This window comes from Talpa occidentalis, unplaced genomic scaffold (assembly GCF_014898055.3).
Source record: "Talpa occidentalis isolate TD23 unplaced genomic scaffold, MPIMG_talOcc4v2.1 talOcc4.5, whole genome shotgun sequence".
In the NCBI taxonomy this organism is placed as follows: Eukaryota; Metazoa; Chordata; class Mammalia; order Eulipotyphla; family Talpidae; genus Talpa; species Talpa occidentalis.
Window position 1 is genome coordinate 65731314 of NW_023604861.1, and position 15581 is coordinate 65746894.

General features: G+C 38.6%; 1 protein-coding gene across 4 annotated transcripts in view; it reads right to left on the reverse strand.

The window, feature by feature from the left end:
- Positions 1-606: 606 nt before the first annotated feature.
- MPHOSPH8 (M-phase phosphoprotein 8) overlaps positions 607-15581 on the reverse strand; it is a 49466-nt gene continuing 34491 nt past the window's right edge. The window contains exons 6-14 of one of the 4 annotated variants that reach the window (XM_054701313.1): positions 14514-14666; positions 14342-14430; positions 11466-11606; positions 10489-10575; positions 7252-7406; positions 4342-4496; positions 3137-3264; positions 2218-2301; positions 607-1702 (exon numbers count right to left, since the gene is read on the reverse strand). In XM_054701313.1, the coding sequence (XP_054557288.1) occupies positions 1661-1702; positions 2218-2301; positions 3137-3264; positions 4342-4496; positions 7252-7406; positions 10489-10575; positions 11466-11606; positions 14342-14430; positions 14514-14666 (1034 nt within the window). In that variant the 3' untranslated portion in view covers positions 607-1660. Of the gene's footprint in view, positions 1703-2217; positions 2302-3136; positions 3265-4341; positions 4497-7251; positions 7407-10488; positions 10576-11465; positions 11607-14341; positions 14431-14510; positions 14667-15581 lie in introns of those variants that run through there. The other 3 variants (XM_054701312.1, XM_037527379.2, XM_054701315.1) reach the window with 3 other exon arrangements.

The window sequence follows — 15581 nt, forward strand, 5'->3', positions numbered from 1 at the left end:
ATGGGCACAGGATCTGGTCAATTCTCTAAAGATGTCATACAGACGGCCACTAGGTGCATGAAGAGATGTTCATTATCTCTTAGAGAAATGCAAGTGCATATGAGATTAACTCAGACCTGTGAGAGAGTATAAGATAAGGAAAAGTAAATGTGGAGAGAAGGGAATCCTTAAATACTATTGGTGGGAATGTAAACTGGTGTAGCCATTATGGAAAGCACTATTGGAGACACCATAAAAAATTACAAATATAAAAGCTAAATCCAGATATCCCACTTCTGAGTATTTATCCAAAAATTATAAAAACTAATTCTAAGAGATATATGCATGCTTATGTTTATTGCAGCACCAAGTGCCCATCAACTGGCAAAGAGGATGATTTATTATATAAACAAAGGGATACTATTCAGGGTGTGTGTGTTTGTGTGTGTATGCGTATGAAAAAAGATGAGATTCACCTAATTACAACAATATGGGTCTACCTATTGGGAATTGTGCTTAGTGAAATAAATTAGAGATAAAAAGACAAATACCATTCACTCGTGATACAGAGAAAATAGATGAGTTACATAAAACAAAAATAAACACTTGGAATACAAGCTCAATTAGTGGTAATCAGAAGGGTGTGGGAAGGAGGTAGGTAAATCAGGAAGAGAAAATGGTATGGTGAAGGACAGACTTGAACGTTTAGCGATGAACTTAATATTTACAGTTTATTCTCAATAATGAATACTCAAAACAATATAAGTTTATGTTAAATTTACATTTAAATTTAACAATAAATTTCCTTCAAGAAAAAATAAAGTTAGTGCTGTGAGGAATCTACAGAATTACTAGCTTTACAAGAGGCACAGTGTAGAAATGCTTCGCTGGGACAGAAAGGCTGGCCTGCCCAGTGTAAAAAGGGCACAGGAGTTGGCTGTTCAAAATTACTTGATGGGTTTTATGAACAAGGACAGGAATTCACACGTAATAATCTCTCTGTAAGTCTAACAATGTCCTGGTTTACAGTTTTTGCTGTATTCTAGATTCTGATTTTATAATCTTGTTGCCCTTCCAAATAAAGGATAACTGCAAACATACAAAGTTGCCACTTCCAACTCAGGAAGGGTGGGAGTTGTACATTAAAATCAGATCAGAGACTCACCCCCATCCAAAGAGTTCTCCCCACAGCCCTTGAACCTACATAACCATAGTGTTCAGTGGTGGCATCAAACCCACACTTTAGTGCTTGGGCAACTTCAATGTAACATGCTTCCCTTGCAAAAGCAAATAAAAGCATTAACTGTTTTGTTTTGCTTTAAAACACAGAAATAAACACCAGGATTTATAGAAAACTTGAAGTTAGAAAAAACAAACTCTTAATTTCCTTAAATATTCTCATATGTACCATTCCACATTGTGGAAAAACTGATATATGCAGTCTGGACACAACACTGAGATTTCAGAATACCGACACACATGTATATATTTCATAATATATTAGAACTACCGTGTCCCATCTTACAGATGACAATAGATAGCAGGCCTCAAACTGCAAGAGATTTACAGATGAAACTTTAAATCTGAACGTGGGAGCTGTGTTGGATTCCAAACTGTTTCAAGGAGTATTTAGCAATACATCTTAAAAAAAAAAAACTCCATCCCAATCCTTTCTGCTAGGTTATTGCAGCTGCACTCTGTATGCACCTATCAGCAACTTGACCTATCGAAAAAAGAAGAAATGCAAGTATCAGTGCCAATGCAGAGTTCCCTTTTCTTAGGAGAAGAAAAAAAATATGGCCACAATTTATTTTTCTTATTTGTCCATACACTCAAACTGTTAACCAATTTGGGTTGTTATCACCACTTTAATTTAAAAAAATCTAAGTACACATATAATTTAATTTTTAGATTGTATTAAACAACTATAATATAGACTATTATAGTCCAGCTTTATTTCACCAAGGGTGATCAGCCCAGAAAGCACATACTGTCAGCAATTAAATACCAAAGTCTAGGAGCACACAACCCAGATTGCTAGACATGCATTCATCTCATTTTTCACACTAGACTGTTTCTTAACACATTGTTTGTTTTATCTAACACGTTTTAAATTTAAATTTTAAATGTACCAGGGCGCACTTCTCACCAGGACACAATTCTTTCAATATTTTTCTAGTGATAAATTAATAATCTGGAGTAACAGTTTGAGTAATGCTATGAGGAAAGTATTTTCACCTTAGCAGAGGGTGCCTCTGTCAACCTTATAAAGAGTTTATTGATGCCTGCAGCAGGGCTGAACGAGTACACAAAATGACTGTCCTAGAATGGAAAGAAACCAAAAGAGGTAAAGTTGGTATTTCTTCAGACATACCACATCCAGAAACAAACTTCACATCCAGAAACAAACAGCTATATTCAAGAGACAAGAAACCGTTAAAATTCCAATATGTAAAAGAGAAATCTGTCTTTGTATTTGAATTAAATAAGGCTATATGCTGTGATTTATTCTTGATTTTATGAAAAAGATACAAATGACACAAAAGCATATAAAATTTGTATATTAAAACATTATCCTGACAAATCTTTAGGATTACAATGTGTGTGTGTTTGTGTATAGAGAGAAGATTAAAAATGTTCATAACCAGTTAATTTTGCTTAATCTAGCCATAGGAAAAAATTATAAATTTGTTAAAATGTCACACAGTCTTCAAGAACATTTTTAATGACTAAAAAAAATTAATATAGCCAATAATAAATTAGCTATTATTTATACTTTCTACACTTGATCTTATCTGAAAGGCCGAGAAGTGATGTATTTATACTTTCTGAATTTACTTTAAGTGAATATTTATAATTACAATGGCAGAAAACAGAAACAATATTTCAAATTAGTATGTGTCTTTCACCACATAGTTTATATTCAAAATGTTACTGCTAAGACATTGCAATAAGACAAATCTAAGGCACAGAAACAAATCATGAAGATTTTATTGAAAAAATTCTTGGTAATTTTATTTTGTAATTATGATCTGATTTGCAAAACTAGTTTACTGAATAATAATGAATACACTTTATTAAAGCAGCAATTCAAAAGTCAAACGTGCTTTTGACTAGAAGAATGTACTTTTCAATAATGAATTACAGAAAATCTTACCAGAAAAACAGGAAGTTGGAATTTATCATTTAAAACTACGGCTTGTACACTACACGGTCCACAGAGTCTAGCAATAACTTCTTTACCCAAAAAGTTTGCATGAAAAATAAACAGCAGGATCCCAGAGCCTGAATAAAGGAGATGTAAATATGGATTTCAATACTGATATTAACAGAGTCAATCTGCAGAACGCTGAGGGAGAGCACTGTACAAGTGAAGTGCCCCGAGCAAGCCTGGGTGCTGTGCTCAGCACTCTGCAGGTGCCCACCAAACATCAGAAGTTGTTGGTGTTACCTACATTTTTCAAACCAGAGAACAATTTTGTTTCTGTTTTTGTGTACCTGCTTATACTGATACTCCAATATCAAGTCTTTAATTGGCAGGACCATATTTTTAAAATAAATTTTACATTTTAAATACATGTGTTTTTTAAAAGTGGTTTTTTTTTTTTTAAAAGATTATTTATTTTATACAAGAACCGGGGTACAGACCAGATGCGTGGGAGGGTGAGAGGATTCACCAGAGACAGAGTGGGGAACAGAACAGGCAGACTGATGAAATACACTGCTGAGGGGAGCAGCAGGCAAGACAGGAGAGGTCTGCAGCGCCATGTGGGACCCTTGCTGGCCCGCCGGGATCGAACTGGCACTGCAGAGGCTGCAGACAGCTTCACAGTGCGGCACTCAACCACCTGCACCACCAGGGGAGGCCCTTAAATACATCTTCTTTTAAAAAATGGGTGGGGGGTCCAACAAAAAAGAGCCAGAGCCCAGTTTCCCACTTTCAGGCAGACAGTGCAGTTTCTGTTTCTAGAGAAAGACACAGTCCTGGTCTTGCCTGGAAACTAGCTGTTCAGTGAAATCTGGGAAAAAAGAGCTGTTTCCATCTCTTGCTGTAACAATTTACTATGGAACAAGACATTTTTTATTTTTATTTAATAAGTTGATTTTAATAAAAATCAGTACAATTATTAAGACCCAACTTAAGAAGCAAGTGCTAACACAGTTCTGTGAACCTTCTGAGCCACTTGTGATTGTGGTTATGAGATGAGTCTCTTTTTCCTGCCAAGGTAGCTTTGCTGCAAGTTATTTTACATAATTACTACATGTGACAGAATTTTCCTAATGTTTTGTTCAAAGAAAGAGAATGGTTTAACAATCAGTAAATATTAAGTGTCACATTTCAAACTGAAAAAATACACTTACCATCTGGTATGTTCTGTGGGGGTTTGTAATTGAAATCTGTTGAAAAATCTGGCCCCTCACAAAGACGATGACATGCTATTGGAAAAACTGGTTCTAGTAGAGCAAGACGTGCTTCAAAGTAATCCCTTATTGTTTCTTCTGCCACTCTTGAAAGTCTAAAACAAAACAGAGTAATAATTATTAATATTATGTAGAAAAGATTCATGAGTCATAAAATTATTCAACTGTTGAATACCAGCAAGGCCTTCCCAGGTCAACTTCCTCCAGCCACACCGATCTAATTTTTAACATTCCACATCTGACATGCCATATATGTCTATTTACTATCTCTCTATGTGTGGTAATTTACAATCCAAGAAGCAAGTCTTTCTCTCTGGTACTATTTCCATCTCCTTATCCTTGAACAGTGCCTAGCACAGAGATGATGTTTGATATATACATATATTTGTGTTATGATGGAAATGAATCAAAAATGAGAATTCTATTAAAATACAAATTCAAGAATTATCATACATACAAGTCATGTGTTTAGTTTGGAAAACAGTCAAAAAAAAGGACTACTGTTAATTCAGAACATATTTTTAAACCATCTTGCTAGGAGCTAGAAGGAAACAAACTCATCTGAATGCCTGTGACATTTTGGTTCTAACTCTAAAAGGTCAACATCCCAGGAACCCCTCAATCTCACACTAACCTGGAAGTCTGGTCACCTTACTTGGTGTTTATAATTATTACCCTATGTGGAGAGACTGAGAGAAGCTGGCTTCCCAGGACTCCTTGAAGCCATGAACATTAGTCATGAACCCTAGCAAGAGTTAATGGCTGGGTGAGGCTTCCAGCAAAGGCTGGCACAGTGGGCAGAATAATCAGGCACATGCACCTTGTCTGGCCTTTGCCTTTTTCATCTTATGCCCAAAATTTATCTGTTTAGAATACAGATCTTATACCTGGAATCGGACTAAACCATCTTGCAGGTTGAAGACCCAAGTTATAACCTAAGTATGTGGACGAGGAAGAGAGGTTCTTTCTACTCAAGACTGCCTATCCTGGACTCCTTGTTAGAAATAGTAACACCCGGGCCTCCCTGGTGGTGCAGGGTATTAGGCACAGCACTATGACGCTATTGCAGCCTCTGCAGCACAAGTTCGATCCCCGGCCCACCAGGGAGGTGACCCATATGGCGCAGCAGACCTCTCCTGACTCGCCCATTGCTCCCCCCAGCTGTGTTTTCAGTCAGTCTGCCTGTTCTGCTCCCTGCTCTGTCTCTGGTGAATCCTCTCACCCTCCACACCTCTGGCCTGTTCCCCAGTTCTTGTAGGCATAAATGAATAAATCTTAAAAAAAAAATAATCCCCTACTTGTGTTAGCTACTGTTAGGAAATTTCTCTTATGTATTGCCAAAAGAACTTTTAGTCATAAAAAACTACTGAATTACCTTTAAAAAAAAAGAAAAGATTTATTTATTTATATATACAAGAACTGGGGTATATGCCAGAGGTGTGAGGACTGAGAAGATTCACTAGAGACAGAGTAGGGAGCAAAACAGGCAAGACAGGAGAGGTCTGCTGCGCCATGTATGTGAGCGCCCTGGCCAGTCAGGGATCAAAGTCATGCTGCAGTGGCTGGCAGTAGCTTGATAGCACTGTGTCTTTAACCCCTGCACCGCCAGGGAGGCCCTAAATTACTTTTGTTAATCATGAACTTGCAATAAAATGAAATGATTTAGAATTAGATGAAAAAGAATGAGCCTGAATGATTGGAGAAAGGGTGTTACATTCAGACAACAGAATATTATTTAGTGCTAAAAAGAAATGAGCAACAAAGCCACGAAAAGGCATAGGGGAACCTTAAATGCATATTACAAAATAAAACAGTCTGAAAAAAGTAAATATTCTACAACTACATGAGTTTGAAGTGTGTAGGTACAATAAACAATAGATTTTTTTCCTCTCCTTGGATTCTGTATACACAAATTAAAACTGCGACTGTCAGCTGGCTGAATCTGAGATGGGGAAACTTCTGCAGATATGGATACAGAGGGATTTTAACATTTTCACATTTGGTAAGGTGGCAGGCGTGGAGTGTCCTGAAGCCAGTCCTCCGTGAACACCAAGGAATGACCATTAGTTAAGTTTTAAAGGAGTCAAGAGTTATATGCAGATTTTCTACTGGGGAGGTGGAAGGAAGTTGGCATCCCTAACCCTACACTGTTTCAAAGATCAATTGTACTATATGGTTTCAAATACAACGACATTCTGGAAAAGGGAAAACTATGGAGACAGTAGAAAGATGAGTGGTTGCCAGTATGACTAGTTGGAGGACAGATTTGTAGGGCAGTTGAAAACACTGCATAATACTACAATGATGGATACATGTCATACACATTTGCAAAAATCCCTAAATGTACAACAATAAGAGAGAACCCTAGTAAAAACTATGGACTTTGGATAAATATTTGTCAGCATAGGTTCATCAGTAACAAAAGCATCACTCTGGTGAGGGATAATGATTCTGGGGGAAAGACTATGCTTGTGTAAAGACTGGAAATACATGGGAAATCTTTATGTCTTCTGCCCAATTTCACTGTGAACCTAAACCTGCTCTAAAAAGTAATGTCTATTAAAAAAAAGTACTAAAGTTTAAATGGTTGAAGAAAAATTTTATAAGCCAAAATAAGAACTGTAAGATCTGACTGTGTTAAGTTTAAAATATTCTAAGACCTCAATAATTTGCTGAAAATTAATTCATATGCTACTTACTAAATTCATGAGAACAGAAACCCATTAGGACTTCTACTTGATCATCATTTTTTGAGCAGTTATGCACACACCATTCCAATGATTAGATGTTCAAATAAAGATATAGATTAGACTTTGTAACTTAACATTTGTACAGTCACTTCATACTTACGTTTCTAAATGACTCTTCAGCAAGTCATACACCAACACATTATTGCACTGTTTTGCAAAATGCAGTGCGCTATTTTGGTGCTTTGACAAAATATTGCAGTCAGCTCCACATTCAATTACTAGTCGTACAATGTCTGAATTTCCCCTTTTACAGGCCTAGGTCAGGAAAAAACAATCATTTATTAAATATAAAATAAGATAAATACCAACTAGTGTTTGTCTTTTTCTCTGCACTTGAGCCTGGGAGTTCATGTAGAAGTGGGGATAAAGCCTGTCACCCCAGGTGTGAGACTGTGAGGCATGCCAGGTAATGGGATGCAGTGTGTACCACTTTTCAGTGAACAGTACAGCATCTGTCTACACTAAATTAATTTCTTCTCTGACTGAACCTTCAGGAGAGAGCAATGGTAAAAGACACCTCTTTCCCAAGACAAGAAACACTAGATCTTTCTAAGTTCTCTCATGTTCCACTCTTTTGAGCCACATGCTCTGAGTTTCATAGCAGAGGCCCACAGATGATAAAGGGGGTCTTATCTCTTGAAGAGGTTGATACTGGGAATCTCTGAAGTAACTCTTAGCATCATAAAATAATTTCAAACTTTTCCTTTAAAGGAGGCTAAAAACATGAAAATATGAATTCAGCAAAAATCTAAGATAGAGCTATGACATAGCACCTCTTAGCATAACCCAGCAGTTCTTGTCAGGAGCAATTTTGCTCCCCAAGGGAATTTTAGGCAACCTTTGGAGACACTTTCTGGTTGTCATTTTCACTACCAACAGCAAAAAGATGTTTTTCCCACACTCATAGTCACTAATGGCCGATTGTGTAGAGTATCTCTGAGATGAAAATGTTTGTATCTTGTTTCAATTTCTGAAAATCTTTCCCCATGTATATCTCTTTGAATCCCAACATCTGGAAAAACTGATTCAATAACCTAAATATACTAAAATCTTAAAGGAATTACAACATTGCTTTATGTGAACAAACACCTAAATAAATGAAACTAATGGTAAAAGCATGCACTATAATTTGGACACTAGTTAAATGTGTGCTCAGCTCCTCTCTGGGTAGAAGCAACAAAGTTCATTCCCTCAGGCACTGGCATCCCCTCAGTAAGGGCTCTTGAAATGCCTGTAGCTAAGCATCTACCTACCTCTTCACCCCTGCAGGCTCACACTGGCTTCAAACCTAGCACTAAAGTCTTTTGGACCAGGGCGCCATCTCTCTCAGGCACAAACTTCCAGGGGCAACTTTCCAGCCCACTGTTGGTCTATGCCCAGTGACGCTCCAGCCATATGCTCCCTGAAGAGCTCCTCCACCAGCTCTCAGGTTAGTCTTCTCTCCTGCTCTCCCTCTGGCTTCCCCTGGTCTTTCTTATGCAGCCTCCTCCATCTCTATTACTAGCCTTTTCCTCTTTTCCAAGCTTCAGTGGCTGACTCTTTCAAAGCCATGGCTAGAACCACTGTTGCCCACACGAGTGACCGCCCCCCCACCCCAACCAATCTGAATCTGCAGCTCATGCCTCCCTCCTAAGTAGAAGGCACACATTCTGGCTCAGATCCATCTCCCACTCTCTGCTGCTGCCCCTGTTCCCCAACTTATGAATTGGGACTCCCAAGCATCACCTTCAATTACCAAGTGTGAGTTCTACTGCCTGAAAAAAAACAGTCAAACCACTTCCATCTCACAGGAACTTCTATTATTTCACTTAACCTTAAAAACCTGTCTGCAAGTCTGCAATCTGCCTGTCTTTTTTTTTAAAGATTTATTTATTTATTTATACAAGCACTGGGTAGTCAGAAGCGCGGGAGGGTGAGAGAATTCACCAGAGCGGGGAACAGAACAGGCAGACTGACAAAGTACACTGCTGAGGGGAGCAGCGCGCGCCGCAGGAGTGCAGACGCACGCCATGTGGGGCCCTCGCCGGCGGTCAGGGATTGAACCGGCTCTGCAGAAGCTGCCAGCAGCTTCGCAGGTCAGCACTCAACCGCTGTGCCACCAAGGAGGCCCGATCTGCCTGTCTTTAACTAACCTATTCCCCTACTGCACAAAGGGACATTAAAACAAACAAAAACAAACCTTTATTCTGATGATAACTTTCTCCAACTTAATAAGACCTTTTAATGCCTCCAAACTACTCTCAGGGTAAATTCCTAATTCTCAGCACAGGCGTGGAAAGTGTGTCTGTTCACCGCCCCCACCCCATCCCCACCATCTATGCTTCAAACTCTCTACGTATATGCCATTTGGGAAGCACCTGGTGACTTTTAAGCTCTGAGGTGCCACCTCTGCTCTAAACTTAGGGCAATCATAGAAACACACAGAGGAATATTAAAATTCAAGAGACCACAACAAAATGAACATTTCTGTAATCCAAAAATGACAGAGTAATACAAAGCAGTAAGCAAAGTTTAAACCTGAAGTATGGAAGAAGGTTAAAGGGGCTGGCGACCCAGGCCTTCAGAATAACAGACTCAAGCTGACTGAAGGCCAGCCCCAGGGGCTGCAACTGTGTTCCCTTCCTGACTCAAGAAAAAAGGTTAAATAGATGTTACAGACAAATCCTACCTGGGTCAATAGTTTACCTAAAGCTGCATGTGGTAAGAAACAGGAAGAATGTGTCCCGGATGGGAACTAAACCAAGCCACCTGCATTCAAGGAGTTAGCACCTACTGTGTCTTGACAGCATCTAAGCAGGAACCTGAAACTACCACGGGTACATGCTGGCCTGGGGTAGGCCCCAACAGAGGTGAAAATCAAAACTGCTACACAGGAAAGGGCATGTGAATGCGGCTTTAACAAATTTCCACTCAAAATATACCTGCAAGCTAAAGTTCCAAACACACATGATTAAATTGGAGGTGGAGGCAATGGTTCACCAATGTAAAATAATATAACAATATAAAATAATAATGAAAGCACAGGTTTCTGACATCTCTTACCAGTTCCTACTGATATGTCTCCCCACCTGCTAACTTACATGTTGTTCTCAGGACGCAGCTTAGCCACCCATCCCATCCATCCTCAAGCTTGGCTCCGAGTCAACTTCCATGTGATCCTACAGGTTTTAATTGGTTCTTTGTTGACTGATTTCTCCTACTCATCTGTGACCTCAGGTCCAGAGACTGCCTTGTCCCTGTAATGTTCCAACCCCAGGAGAGTGCTAGGCAGGTAGAGTTCCAACATGAATATCTATTGAGAGACCGAGGTAATGAGGGGGTCCATGGAGGTATTTACCTTCATCAGAGCTGTCTCACCATTGCTCTGCTGGACATTTACGAAAGCTCCGGCTTCCAAAAGAATAGCCACTGTAGTTAAAAAGTTCTATTACAGAAAAAAACAAAGCATATTTAATTCCCAAAAGTCCTTTAGATACTTTTAGATGTTTTAAAATTTTGAGCCATCAGGAAAACTATTCAGATTCTATCCCAAGTAGGTTGCTGAACCCTACAGTGCAAGGTGCCCAAAGTCTAGGGTTGCTGGAAGGCCCCACAGCCCAACACCCACTATAGTCACACCCTGTTTTGCCAGCAGCTTCAATCTGACACTTAACCACTGTTTTCCTTTTTTAAAAAAAGATTTATTTTTATTTATGCATACAAGAACTGGGGTGTAGGCCAGAAGTACAGGGGTGAGAGGATTCACCAGAGACAAAGCAGGGAACAGAACAGGCAGACTGAAGAAATACACTGCTGAGGGGAGCAGCGGGCAAGACAGGAGAGGTCTGCTGCACCATATGGGTTAGCTCCCTGGCTGGGAATTGAACTCATGCTGCAGTGGCTGGCGATAGCTTGATAGTGCTGATTTTAACCCCGTGCACCCCCAAGGAGGCCCCTAAACACTGTTTTCAACACCAGGACCTCTATAATTCTTTCAAAAGATAATATATGGGACTATTTTAATTAAATTACTACCCAAAAGAAACACTTCATCTCAATTTAAAAGATTTTTAAATCCCCTACAATTGAAATCAGCACCTTAATTAGAGGTCCTTTTTTTAATAAAAATCACTTTCAAATAGATACATCATATTTTGACAATTCAATTACAAAGTACTCCTACTGAATCCATTCATGAAAAGTCCCAGGTGAAATGAAACATGAAATCATGAATTATGAGACCGTGTCACAATATTTTATTATAGAAATAGATTCTTAGCCCATGGGCAGGAATTCACATGAGACTATGAAACCAAAGCACTCTGAGTCACCAACCTTCTCAGCTGCATGAATCAGGGCTGTGGTCCCATTCTTCTGCCTCCTGTTGACCTTTGCGCCTTTCCTGAGCAGGAGCCTGAGCAGATCATCCTGGCCTCCCGCTGCAGCAAGCATCACCAGAGTCATCCCACTGGAGTCCTTCAATGGATGTAAGAAAAACATGCCAATGTTTAATCAGAAAAATCAAGAATTGTTCCCACCTAGGAAATCTCAATGTGTGATCACTGAAGTGCACTGAAAGAAGTATTCACTCAGGTCTTTAACTAAAATATCCTATTGTACAAGCAGAAACAAAAAACCTTTCAATTGTTTTCCCACATATTGTTACCAACCTTCACATATTTAGTTTGATAGACTCATCAATACTTTTTGTATGATATAAAATGAACAGAGAATCTTGATGCTATATATTTGACAAAGATGCTTATTTACTTATCTCTCAAATGATTTATTTCACATGTAAGTCTCTGTTGGTTCTGGAAAAAAGAGCTAAAACTCACACATACATTGTATTCGCTTAGCCTGAAGATATATATGAGTCCATTCTATCAATGACAAAATAAAATAAATGCTGTTTAGATTAAATATAGGTCTATATAAATGTAACTACTGAGAAGCAAGAGTTTGGGGGGTCTTAAGCAAAAGACCATTCAGAAGCAGAAAACAGGACATTAATATGATTAGTTTCAAACAGAATCTGATAAAACTAAGAAGCTAAAAGTGTGACTAGAGATAAAATGACCTAAAGTTGGGCCTCCCTGGAGGTGCAAGGGGTTAAGACGCAACCTATGAAGCTGTCCGCAGCCACTGCAGCACGAATTTGATCCCCGGCCAGGGAGCTACCCACATGGCACAGCAAACCTCTCCTTACTCACCCACTGCTCCCCTCCGCAGTGTATTTTGTCAGTCTGCCTGTTCTGTTCCCCACTCTGTCACTGGTGAATCCTCTTACCCTCCCGCACCTCTGGCCTGTACTCCAGTTCTTATATGTATAAATAAACAAATCTTTAAAAAAAAAGACCTAACGTTGACAAATATAAAAAATTATTGACTAAAATATTTTCAATTGCTAGTTGAAACATAAGGAATAAGATTAACAATAAGTTTAATTTGAGGGGCCTCCCTGGTGGCGCAGGAGGATGAGCGCCGCACTGTAAATCTGTTCGTAGCCTCTGCAGCACGGGTTCTGTCTCTGGTGAATCCTCTTACCCTCCCACGCATCTGGCCTGTACCCCGATTCTTATATAAATAAATCTTAAAAAAAAAAAAAAAGAGAAAAAGAGTGAGTTTAATTTGAAAGAGTTAATCTGAGGATAATATGAAAGTAAACAGTCTCAGGGAACACAGTGAAAATTGGTCTGGCAGAGTTCTCTACTCAAGACAATCTACGAAGACTGAAATAAAATGGTATAAAATCACTTCTCATCTGTACAGTGTCTTATTACTACAAAACACATTAAACAAAAATAACTTTTTCTACTTTAGAAAGTTTCCTACAGTTATGATGCTTTAGTGATAAAGATCAAGGTACCTAAGAAGCATCTGATAAAATCCATGCTCCATTTCCGACAAAAATATAAGTTGTCAAAAAATAGAAAGATAAAGGCTATCTGAAAGAAACCAACAGTTGGACAAATGTGATCTTCACCCTGAGACCTGAATGGGAACATTTCCGTCCAAATCAGGAATGGCACAGGGTCACTCTTACCATCACCGTTACTCACGTGTCACCAATTTCACAAGACCAGAAAAAGAAATGTAATTGGAAAAAAGGAAACAAGTAGTTATATATTGGCAAATGACCAAAATCTCTACCCAGAAAACCCAAAGCCAAAAACTTAAAAAGTATCAAAGTAAGAGATGTCATAGTGACTGGAGTTCACACACACACACACACACACACACACACACACACACACACACACACACACAGCTCATAGAGAAAGCAACAGTATTATCCTATACATGCAGTAAGTAGACAGAAATCAGAATGTGCATTTTGTTATGTGTGGCAGAAGATCCTAATGAGCATAGTAAGATAAGAAATTACAAAATATGTAAGAGTACATAAAAAATATGCCAGACCTATTTGAAGAAAAAAAAAAATCCATGAATTTTGCTTAAGGGAATAAATGAAGAGCTGATGAATATAGTTACATTCCAGATGGCTCTAGGAATATAGTTCTAGAATATGGGAGTTCTAAGAATAAAGTTCTAGTTCTCAGCCAAATTAATATATTTCATGCAAAAAGAAAATTTCATGCAATTTTAATCAAATCCCAATAATTTTTGGAAGTTACTCCCACAGAATTAAAAATCCCAAACTAAAGCAAGAAAACTAAAGAAGGAAATATAGTCTTTTCTAAGGCAAGACACCAAAGAACCACAAAGGAAAAAATTCACAGATCAGACTACTCCCAAAATAAAAATCCTCTAAAGCAATTTATTGACTCAGAAAACAAAATCTAAAAACTAAGAAAGGTTAATTAATATGCTTGTATATAAAATCCCTTTAAATATAAATCAGCATTAAAAAAACCTCCAGCAATGAACAGAAGAACAGGTAATTGCTTTAAATAGCAACTATCAAGGAAACACAAACAGTGACAAGATAGTCACTTTACATCCCTCAATGCCACAGCGGTCACAGCAGACAAAGCCAGATAGATCCTGACTGAACCAAATGCTCATTTTGGGGGGTTAGAAGTACAGGGGCTACAATTTTCTACATTATACATTTCTGCTATGTTTGAATTTTATAAAATCATCAATATATGTTACTTTCAGAACTGAAGAAAAATTTAATTCCTTTAAAAGAGCTAAGAGAGCTACTTTCCATTTTTCTTTCATGAGAGTTTTCAAAGAAAAATTACCTCTTGATCCAGGTTATAGTCTTCATTTGAATTAAGTGCAACTTTCACAGTAATATAATCCCCATTTTTCACAGCATCCCTTAGTAAATCTAAAATTTAAGAAGAGATAAATTTGGTTTTAAATATCCAGATTCATGAGAAGGCTCCCCACAGTTCCAAAACTACTTACTACTTGGAATTGCATCTGCTGGAGTAAAATTTTCATCTTCACCATCAAGATGCTTTTGAAAATCTTCCAATTTCATCCATTCCAGCTGCAAGTCCATGCCCAAACTCAAAATCTGTTGCTTGCCATCTGAAACAAAGAGTCTTAGGGTACATTTGTCTTTAAACAAAGAAAAAAGCTGTTTTATTAATCAAATCTTTGCATATATTTTTAACATGTGCCACATTAACTATTTAATTAATTTTGAGATTCCCTGGGAAGTGATAGAAACTACCCACATTTACATGTCATGGTAACCTACTGACTGTGAAGTGTTGAAATATGAAGGTTAAATATAAGATTGGGCCTCCCTAGTGGTGCAAGGGGTTAAGACACAACCTATGGGGCCTCCCTGGTGGCGCAGGCAACTGAACCCCGCACTGTGAGGCTGTCCACAGCCTTTGCAGCGCGGTTCAATCCCGGCTGGCCGGCAAGAATCCCACGTGGTGCAGAAGACCTCTCCTGTCTTGCCCGCTGCTCCCCTCAGCAGTGTATTTCTTCAGTCTGCCTGTTCTGTTCCCTCTCTGTCTCCGGTGAATTCTCTCACCCTCCCACGCATCTGGCCTGTACCTCGATTCTTGTATAAAAAATAAAAAAATCTTCAAAAAAACCCCAAAACACCCCCACGCAACCTATGAAGCAATCCGCAGCCACTGCAGCACAAGTTCGATTCCCTGCCAGGGAGCTACCCACATAGCACAGCAGACCTCTCCTGATTTGCCTGCTGCTCCCCTCAGTAGTGTATTTCAGTCGATCTGCCTGTTCTGTTATCCACTCTGTCTCTGGTGAATCCTCTCACCCACCCCACAATTCTGGCATATACCCCAGTTCTTGTATATATAAATAATCCTTAAGGAAAAAAAAATAAATATAAGGGTAAGTTAAAGGAAGAGAGAAATCATAGGAATTCAGCCAAGAAAAGCTCTCAATATTTCTCTTTGGTCATTCTTGGATATGCATGGCCTCCAATCAATTATGCAAGCAATATCACTTTAAATGTGAAAAACAGACCTGTATATAAGTAAATTACTGCCT